This window comes from Halyomorpha halys, unplaced genomic scaffold (assembly GCF_000696795.3).
Source record: "Halyomorpha halys isolate HHAL.00 unplaced genomic scaffold, Hhal_1.1 Scaffold233.1, whole genome shotgun sequence".
Lineage (NCBI taxonomy): Eukaryota > Metazoa > Arthropoda > Insecta > Hemiptera > Pentatomidae > Halyomorpha > Halyomorpha halys.
This window is the reverse complement of record NW_027111122.1, coordinates 283,581-294,409: the sequence shown is the minus strand read 5'-3', so window position 1 is coordinate 294,409 and position 10,829 is coordinate 283,581. Positions and strand designations below refer to the sequence as shown.

The following is a 10,829-nucleotide window of genomic DNA, read 5'->3' as shown; positions in this document are numbered from 1 at the left end:
TTTTTTTTATTTTAGTATGTATCAGATTCATTCATCACTATTACCTTTTGCCCACAACTGTGTGGCAGATTGTAATATCTATCAATAAATAAATCTATCACTTATAAAAGTTATGCTGAGATTTAGAACAAACTGGTTTACTGCAATAAAATATGTTTATATTATATAATATTCAAAGAAATTCAACATCTTTATTAATCCTTTGTTACCGATTGAGCTGACTCCGAGTTGATAGTTATAGTATTAAGCCATGATTTTTCTGTTTGTATTAGGTAAATAATGAAGTGAATAAATTAATTTTATTTGCAGGCTTTTTACTGTTTTATGAAGGAGATGGTCGGTAATTCGATCAAAAAGGAACAAGAAATAGTTAGCAATTATTTGTTTTGCTCCACTTTATTGAGCTTCATTTGGCTAAAAAAGATAAAAAAAATAACTAAAAACTAACTAAAAATATTTTGACAATGTAGGATAATAAAATTTTTAAAAATGAGGTAAGTTAGGGTTAAAAATTATTTATATGTAAGTGAAAAGAAGATTATATAAAAATGAAAAAATAAGATGTATTGACCAATGATATAAACATCAGTTAATAAGTAGTTAACTTTTTTTTTTTTAACTGCACACCCCTGACCATCTCGTTCATATTTTGAAAATTACGGTCAATCATTTATATATATATATATATATTTTTTTTATTATGTTTATGTTTATAAGTTTGTTTATAATATTTTAAAGAATAAGAAATGAAGGTGACCGAGAAGCTATTTTGGCTGCCCTCGTATGCAGAACATTTAGGGAAAATACTATGGTCTTCGTTCAAACCAGAAAGCAAGCACATCGACTACATATCATGCTTGGTCTTCTAGGTGTGAAGGTAATATGAGCCTTTAATTATGCTACTATAATGATTAATTCAATTTGAATTTCCATAAAGTTAGAGTAATGTTGGACTGTCGTGCTGTGGGAGTTTTTTTTTCTTAAGTTGACATTACTGAGGGGTAATGAGGGCCTCCTGAACACAACAAGCACGGGAGACATAATTCAGTAACAAAACTCGTCTTATAGTGTCCGTTTCTATAAAGTATTTCAATGTTTTGAACAATTCTGCCAAGTGCAATGTGTGCACTCTTATTAAGTTCCTTCTCATGGAAGACAAAACCCTACAAAAGCTCAAGTGAACTATTCAAAATTGAGGGGAATGTTGACAAAGGGAGTGTATTTGTTCCCCACAAAATCGGCCTTCACAATACTACCTAGATGCCTTTGCGCTCGTTTGATCGGGATGTGTTGAACCATCCTGTTTTCTCTCCTGACTTGTCGCTTTCAGATTTTCATCTTCCTGAAAACTCATATGGATGAAAATTTTCTCGAGGAGGTGAAATAAGAGGTCTTGAAGTGGACAAAGGAGATGGTGGAACAATTTTATGAAGAGGGTATCAAAAGGTTTGTGTCACGATTTACAACCTTGATAGAACAGGAAGGCGATTATGTGGAAGTAACATATTGTTATGCCATTTACTTTTTCATTGTTTGTTTATATTTTATTATCATCATATTTTTGTTTTAATTTAATTATAATAATAACATTTCTATTTTAAATGATGTTTTGGATGGGGTAGTGGGGGACTGGTTCTTATATATGATTAATCAAGTTATAACATTACTGTTGAATGAAGAAAAATATCAATATTGGTTATTTGTAAGAGTTCAGTGTTATAGATTTATGTTTATATAGAGCATATTTTACTCTAAACAATCGATAGATCTTATCATTTTTATATCTCACCGTTGATTATTTGATAGATGTAGGGAATTTGTCAAAGATAAAACTTCTTGTTATTACGAGAATCACGGTACAACCCGTGGTACGGTAGGGTCTTCATTAAAACGCTTCTCCTCAAAGCTACTTTAAAATCAGCTGTTTAATAGCTTACTTGAGATTACTTGCCCAACTACCATTCTCAAGTAAATATGCAATTACTCTTAGTGTCCGTCCACACAAATACTCTTTGGACCCACAGAAGTTTTGTCCAGCTTTAAACGGCATTCGAGGATTGTTTCCATTTTTTGACAAACTGCCCTACATATCATGGAAACCGAATCCGATACATGCTGAAACTAAACAATATTAACCTAAATTAGTTAATTTCTGTCTCTACCCTCGTGGTAGAATCTTAAACTTCTTTTTATACATGTAACACAAAATATTTTGCTCAGAGCTGGATACCTAACTTCATAATAGGATATATAGTTTTTTTTTTATATCATTAAATATGAAGTGACGTTTTTGTTTTATTGTTTTATTCTTAATGTAGATACCCCAGCTTGGTTATATTGTTTGTTATTAGTTCATATAACTGATCTTTAACTCACCATTTTTGTAAAATTATTACGATTGATGATTTATTTTATATATTTTACAGGCTTGCTCTATTTGTAGGAGGGTGCCACATGTACAAATAAATAAATTATCATTATTATCATTAGCATTTATATATATTTTTAAAAATAATAACATACTAAACCATTTATTTATTTATTTTTAAATAAATTGACTATAATTCACATTCATTTATTTAATTGTTTCATAAAAAAACCTTTTAAAAGTATCTCTAAATACTTTTTGTGCAAATACCATTTCACTATTTGATCCTGGTCATTTTTTCAAAATGCACTGCATTGTATATGTATATCGTTTAAATTATCGCAACAGTTAATTATTAATGTCTACGATCATTTAGATAATAATTGTACCAAGTTTTAAAATGAAATAATTTTCCCTGAAAACTTATCTCTATGAGATTTCATTAGGAACTTCGAACGTCCACTTGATCTGTGTGTGTCACAGGCTTCTAATACAGAAAAAAGTATAGTATTTTTCTTTTTAAACATCACTTATCTGTTTTTTTTTTTTTTAAATAATTGCTTACTATTTTTAAAGTCTTTACAAACTTAATCCACTTGTCTATATAAAATAACAAGTTTCAAAAATTTCCACTCTCACAACATATTTTCCATTTTGATTGGCATATTTTTGATTTAGATTCCATTGTGTCGGCTTCTTAACAAAATTTTTTTTTTGTTCTAAGTTTCAATATATTTAAATTTACAAAACAAAAACTGAAAACACTTATTTCACTTATAAATAAGTGTCAATTAAATATTATTTCTCCACAAAATGTCAATAAAAATGTTTAATGATCCTCTGTTACAAAAAAATTATTTATAATTATTAAGTAATTTTTAATTTACATTTATCAAATAAAATATGACTTTTTACTCCTGTAATACACATATTTTCCTATATAATTTAAATAACAATGTTTTCTTTATATTGTTAATAATAATCAATCTTTTTAATATTTTATATTATTAAAAACGTAATTGTTTAATTTATGATGTCTGTTCATAGTGAACAGTATTTGATTTTATTCAATAATAGACATCAAAATATCACTACACTATATTTAATATTTCTATTTTAATTTATTAATAGTATATCATTAAAAAAAAATACTATCACTTCCTTTGCTTATTATTTAATAATAATTTTCTTTAGGCTGGCGAACTGCATGGTGATATGACACAGCCTCAGCGATTAGAAGCTTTGAGGAAGTTCCGAGCGGAGGAGATTGATGTCTTAGTTGCTACTGACCTAGCTGCAAGAGGTCTCGATATCACAGGAGTTGCTACGGTGAGATCATTTATCCAAGTTATGTTTTTGTAAATTCGTGCTATAACTTCTCTATAATGGGCTGCCACGGGTCCTGCCTTATTCATAACTTACTACATTTAATGTTCTGTTTTTATATTTAAGATAACAGATTAACCCTCTTAATGTTTCGATTTAGAACATCCCATTCTACTATAGAACAGTGGCATTGGTTAGGGGTCAAGAATGTCATATCTTCCAAATCGGAGTATAGGATGTACTGCATGGGGGTCTTTCTCAATATTGAACAAGTTTTGGACTGTGCCTGACACCCAGGACTGCTCTATAAACTGCATAAATTCTTTCTCCCTACATATTTCCTATTAATCGGTTTCTACCTCTCTTATAGAACCTTTTAAGTAAATCATAACTTAGCCTACTCATCTCTTGTTTCTCAGTCCGCTAGTGTTCCTCAAGATAGTATCCTGGGTCCCATTCTCTGTACCGTTTATGCAGCTGATAAAAAATGGCCAGTGTGCACTAATAAAAGCTATTTCTTGAGACCAATTAAGTGGGCATTGGCCCTTCTTTTATTAACGTACAGATATCATCATAGATTTTAAAATAAACCTATTTTTACCTGTCTGGAGAGTCAAGTGTCGGATTTAGTGTAATGCGTTCAGGTTTTTATTTATAAACGTATTTACTTATTTACTTTTGTTTTTTGTTTCTGTAGACTCCCATCCTAATTACTTTTTTGGATAATATATGTTTTGAACAGCTGGCCATTTCTGATAGACAGGTTTATTAATCTTATCAGTCATCCTTCAGATTTCCAGGCTGTTCTAACCAGAGTAGGCAGGTCGAGTTTTCATTCTATAGGATCTTTTTCATTCTATAGGATCTCCATGAGATAAAATTCATCGATATTTCAGCTATTTTTAAACTTTTAGGATTTATTGACAATAAACCTTAAACATGCAGTAACCCTTTTTAAAATTCTGTCATATCATACGGATCCTTAGGGAGTGGTAAACATTCTATCAATGTGTTCTAAATCCATTAACAGAAACATATTTATACTTATTTCTAAGTACAGCCAAATTTTAATCTATTTTTACGATAGTACTGTTCAAAGCTATAAAAAATGATACAATTAAAATGTTTAAACAGGTTATAAACTTTGTACTCCCGGTGAGTTTGGAACATTACGTGCACAGAGTCGGAAGGACGGCTCGAGCTGGTAGGGCTGGTATTTCTGTTAGCCTTGCTGGTCAGGGCGAGCGCACCCTCATCAAGAGCATTCTCAAGAAGTTCAGAGGAACTCCGAAACAGCGTCTTATACCTCAGGGTATGTTACTGATTGTATTATATAATTTTTAATTAATTGCTTTTGATCAATTGTTGTTTATAATATTACTATTTTGATATCATTTATTGCTTTCAATACCGTAAAAATGGGTTGTAGCTGATACTTTGTACTTTTTAACTGATTTTGAACTTTTTTTTTTTGATATTCTGCAGCTTTATTTATTTATAGTATTTTAAGGGTTTCAACCACCAGGGTCATTTACAATGAGTTTATAAGTTGATAAAGCTATTAGATTACAAGTAATAAAGTTAGAAATTACAATATTTATTAAATTATGCATTCACTTATAGACATTTGAATTACATTAAGACTATATAAAATCATAGATATTAATAGTTTTTAAAAAATGAAAAAGTTTTGTTGTTGTGCGGGAGCTCTCAACATCTGTAAATCTGAAGGGAATTGGTGTGATTTGTGAGCAATTAATTCAGTGAGAATGTGTCTAATGGTGGTGAGACCTGCATTTTTATACCCACTTATAGGTATCAGAAAAGTTTGAAATTTATCCTACAGTTTTCTTATCTCATAGAGTATAAATTTAAAAAAAGCCACGAGTTTACTCTGTTTTAATATCTTTTTTTTTTTTTTTTTTTAATAAAAAGATGAGGAAAGTTTGTGGGTATGTAGTGAAACTTTGCACTACTTTCTAAGATTAATTATAAACATCTGAGAATCAACAGTTAGTGTAATTTAAGATTGTCATCTAGGAAAAGAACCACAAAATAAATTTTTGAGATGTTCTGTTATGAAACATGGTTACTGAAAAAATGAAATTATTTTTTTTTTATTCCTTTGCCCCATGGATATTTAGAGCTTGATATTGGAGCGGGAGAATGGTTTGTGAGATTGTATTTTATTATATATTTTAAGAGGGGACTGAGGAAAGTAAATTTGTTGGATATAGATGGTATATAAAAACTTTTATATAGTTAAAATGTTTGTTAATTATAATATTTTACCGTTAATCGGTAGCCACTTAGCTTAACTTTAATTCATAAAAATTTTCAGTTATTCATGTTTTACGGCTGGACATCTCATTTTGGTTGGTTTATTCTGTTTTGAAATCCATATATATTTTTTTTTTCTCAAAAAGTTGAAGAAAGTTTGTGGGTATGTAGCGAGACTTATTATTGAGCAATTTGCCTCAGAATAAATAAAAATTATTATTATTATAAAAGTACATTAAGTACTTTAAGTTATATTAGCTAATGAAATAAAATGTTACAAATATATTTATATACCTTGTAAGTATTATACATTTATATATAAAAGAACTGTATTTTTTAAAATAATAAAGATTGGTTTATTTACAGCAATATAAAATTAGGCAACTAAAAGGCCATTATATACTCAACAGTTTAACAAGTCATATTCCAATGACAATTTATGGTTTGAAATATTAATAATGATTTTGATTTGTTTTGTTGTAGAAATCTTGAAAAAATACCGTGCTAAAGTGGAAGTATTGGAAGAAAAGATAAAGGGAGTCCTGGAGGAAGAATGGTCAGAGAAAGCTTTGAAGAAAGCGGAAAATGAAGCTCTCAAAGCTGAAAAGTCTTTGAAAGGTGAAACAAAGGAGAAAAGAGATTGGTTTCAAACGCATAAAGAAAGAGAAGAAGAAAAAGGTTAAAATAATTATTTTTTTATAATATGTATTTCTACTTCTGCACTATACCATATAGTTCTTATTTGTATTAATCACATACATACATCATATTATTTATTTCATAGCTTGAATTATTTTATCAATATTTTATTTTTTAGAGAGATTAAGATTAGAAGAACTTCCTAAAGGAAAAAATAAAAAAGGTCGTGCGAGCAGACGAAAGAAGAATAAAGGAGAAAACCCGGAAGAGAGAGCTCAAAGGGAAATTGAGAAAGTTGCACTTTACCAGGCAAGAGAAGCGAAGAGAAAGAGGAAAGGAAACAAGTTGATAGCTGTCCATGAGGCGGAAGATAAATCTCGAAACCAAGGTAAGAAACTTCAGCTATTTTACCACATACTTGTCTTTACCTCTCTGCTTTTTTGCATCTTTTATTACTACTGGTGTGCCACACTAAGGGACACAAAACTTTTAAAGTCAGTGAAGCCATGTTAAAGGCCAAGGATAAAAGTAACCTACTTCTAAGGCATTGATTTCTTTGGTTAATAGAAAAGATTGATAAAAGATGTGAGCAGTAATTTATTTAAAAAATATTATCTGAATCATCCATAATCTTAACTGTAGATTTTGTAAGTAAATGTTATATTTTTCATAATACATGTATATTTAAATATACTAAACTTGATCTAAATGACTTTGATTAAAATATGATTTTCTGTTACTCCTACCAGGCCAAAAGCGTGGCAAGAGGTCGGCATTTGATTCAGATCTAACCGACACGAGGAGGAAGAATGTTAAACGACTGAGGCATGAGTAAGTGGAATTCTTTAATTATTTTATTAAAGCATAATTTTATTAAATTCTGTGCTATTTTTTTAAATTCTTGACACGCCAATATTCCAAAAATGGCTTGTCCCGTAGAGTGCATTTTCAAATGACAAAAACCATTACATTTGAAATATAGGCAATTATGCATAAATATTGAGGAAGCTATACTTGGCAGACATTCTTAATTTCAACATTATTTGCTATGTCTTATCAATTTAATAATTTGAAATTCTTTTAATTTCAGGGCGACTCATGAAAAGAATTTGATCAAGTTTGGCAGAAAAGATAAACAGCCTGGGAAGAGGAAGAAAAAATAAAATTAATATAATGATTATATTTTGTGATTAAAGTTATAAGTTAATTGTTATATTTTAATAAAAAATGTATAAATAGTGGTATATTGTTGTTTTAATTCCATTTCTTATCTTTTGTTATATTTATAGTTAAATTTATAAGTTTTGAATGAGTTACTGCATTCTAACAGTAGATAACAGCACCTTTGTTCAAGGAGTTATGCATTCTGACTGTAGATGACAGCACCCTGCATTGACTTGTTTTATGGGCTGTTTCAAGGTTCCACTAATCAACAAAAACTTTATCTCTAAAAATGTTTTTTTTTTTTAATAATTTATTCATTGATATTTACAACTTTATACATATACACACATCAAGTAAATTTGCTGTAAGTGATATTATGACATGATAAAAACATGTGGAGAATCTACCCATTGATAGAACTCCAAAAACATTTCTAAAGGGGAAGATCTCGAGGCCATCTTCTTTTCAGACATCTAGGAGGATTATTAGGTAGTGAAGGAGAAGCCAGATCTCTAAGAATGTGAAAATGAATAATTCTGATTCTTCCTAGGTGAGTTTTAGCACAACCCACTATCAAGCAAAACTTGAACACAAAATCTACTTGTAAAATTCAAAATGAGGTGCTTATAATGACTGTAGATATAATAGGGGTATTTGTGATGTTTAGTTTAACATGCTAAAGTTGTGTTAAATGGAGAAATATTTCCATCTTTTACCATGTTGAAACAATATAACATTTAACATGGTTGAAAGTGTGCTAAATGAAGAATGACAATGTGCAACAGACCAGCTGGGCTCCATACCATTTTGTTTGTTGTCGTTTTAATAGATTAGTTGCTCGTAGCCCATGTTTGGTTTACGTTGTTTTTAAACTCAAAATAAGTAATGGATAAAAATAATGAATAAAAACTAAGTGAGAAAACAAGGAGAAAAGATGATATGACAAAGCTGTTGGAGATTTTATTATCTCCTAAAGAGTACTAGGTTAAAAAACAAGTTGCCCAAAAAATCTGCTAGGAGCTCCTCTGCATTTAACATGTACTTTAAATTAGGCTGCTCACAATCCTATACTTATGACATTGAGCATGTTAAAACATTTTTCATTTAACACATCATTAATACCCCTAATGTGAGAAGATGGTAAGGTGGTGTGGTCAGTACGAATTAGCACAAATAAATATAATTTATTTTATTTGTGCTAATGTTTTAGCCTAAATTTTAGGTTGTCGTCAATGCTTCAAGATAACTACCATAAATAAAAACCAAAAAGCAGAAATAGTATAAGAAGAAAATTAAAAAGATTACAAATAATACTATGCAAAGGTAATTTGTAATGTAGCAATAGTAAGAATTTATGTAAAAGTTAAGCATTAAAATATTCAATCAAAAAGTGCTTTACGTAAATAATGAAAAATTGAAATTAACATAATTAAAAATGTATGGAAGGAAACAATATTCATGATACAGTGAAAAGAATAGAAATGTACAGGTAAAGTTAACAAAAAAAGAAACTGATATCTGAAGTTATTCAAGTCACAATGGAGTTAATATTAAATCTAAAATTATAAGATGTGATGAGCAAAAGTAAATAATGCATGTAAGGAAGAAGGAAATAATAGGGGTAGATGATAAGAAGAAAATTAAAATAATATAAGAGACTTGATGTATATGTTCGTTAAGAGCAAGTATCCGTAAGGCAGTAAGAGTATGCAGCCTCAAAAAGTAGTATGTTAGAGCCAAATGTAAGCTGATTTTTAATGACATATTAAACAAAGTATAAGTGTCAGTCTAATTAAATAAATAAAGTAGAGGTTAAGATTGAAGTCTAAATCTAATAATTTTTTTTTTTTAATAATTTATTTATTGATATTTACAACTGCATACATATATACACATCAAGTAAATTTGCTGTAAGTGATTTATGACATGATAAAAACATGAGGAGAACCTACCCATTGATAGAACTCCAAAAACATTTCTAAAGGAGAAGATCTCGAGGCCATCTTCTTTTCAGACGCCTAGGAGGATTATTAGGTAGTGAAGGAGAAGCCAGGTTAGAAACGAGTTGGTTTGGGTGGTTGGGAAGTTTATTATGGAAGGATTGGTATCTGGTTCTGGCCAAATCGGCAACATAGGGGACATTGAGGTCCTGATGGATGCTTTGATTTGTGACAAAGTAAGGAGCATTAAGGATTTCGGACTGTAAGGATTGGATTCGAGAGGAATTAGATGGTTTAGTGGAGCCCCATAGCTCAACTCCGTATGTCCAAATAGGCCTTATAATAGTCATGTAGATCAGTCTTTTGTAATGGATTGGAAGTTTGGACTGTTTGTCTAGTAAATGTTGTAATAGTCGGAATCGACGAGCAGTTTCCTGTCTTTTCAGTCTTGTATGAGGATTCCATGTCAGTCGTTCGTCCAGATTTAGTCCTAAGTAACGGATCTGTACAACAGGAATGAGTGGGGTATTATTAAAAGATACTGTAGGGCAAGACGAAGGGTAAATGTGATTTGGTGGGATTTATTGGAATTTATTTTAATCCTCCAGTTTTGGCACCATTCTTCGAGGGTGGTGATGTGCGATTGGAGGGATTGGGATACAATTAATAAAATTTAAACTTGAAATTTGTGCAGTCATTAATGTGGCTAAAAAGATAACGGGACAATGAGCTTTAACCACGGTTCATTTTTCTATCTGTAACTGTACCAAACCTGGTGACATAATCTGTATACATCTGCCTAACAGGCACTTTTTTTTTTTTCTGGCAACTGTTTAATCTTTCTTTCATGGGCCAATCTTCCCTTCATGGCTACGGTGGTTTAGTGTGAGCTATATATTACCCCTAGATCAAAGAAGTGTCTTAGGGCTGCCTATGTTAAAATGGATTATTGAACTGTGTCAGAAACTGATTTAAATGATCAAATAAATTAACAAACAATTTAAAATCATAAAAGTTTTCATTTTAGCAGTTTAGTCTCCCAATAAAAAATGGAAGCTGTTCCGAAATATTAATAAAGATTAATTTTTCTTTCGGAGCTTCATATATTTAAA

The 10,829-nt window shown here is 30.2% G+C and overlaps 1 protein-coding gene across 1 annotated transcript in view; it reads left to right on the top strand.

Moving 5' to 3' along the window:
* Positions 1 to 7,857, top strand: part of Rs1 (Dead-box helicase Rs1) — a 17,652-nt gene extending 9,795 nt beyond the window's left edge. Inside the window, exons 10-16 of the mRNA XM_014419323.3 lie at positions 739 to 877; positions 3,563 to 3,697; positions 4,829 to 5,006; positions 6,458 to 6,652; positions 6,792 to 7,001; positions 7,363 to 7,444; positions 7,704 to 7,857. Of these exons, the coding sequence (XP_014274809.1) occupies positions 739 to 877; positions 3,563 to 3,697; positions 4,829 to 5,006; positions 6,458 to 6,652; positions 6,792 to 7,001; positions 7,363 to 7,444; positions 7,704 to 7,776 (1,012 nt within the window). The 3' untranslated portion in view covers positions 7,777 to 7,857. The remainder of the gene's footprint in view (positions 1 to 738; positions 878 to 3,562; positions 3,698 to 4,828; positions 5,007 to 6,457; positions 6,653 to 6,791; positions 7,002 to 7,362; positions 7,445 to 7,703) is intronic.
* The last annotated feature ends 2,972 nt before the right edge of the window (positions 7,858 to 10,829 follow it).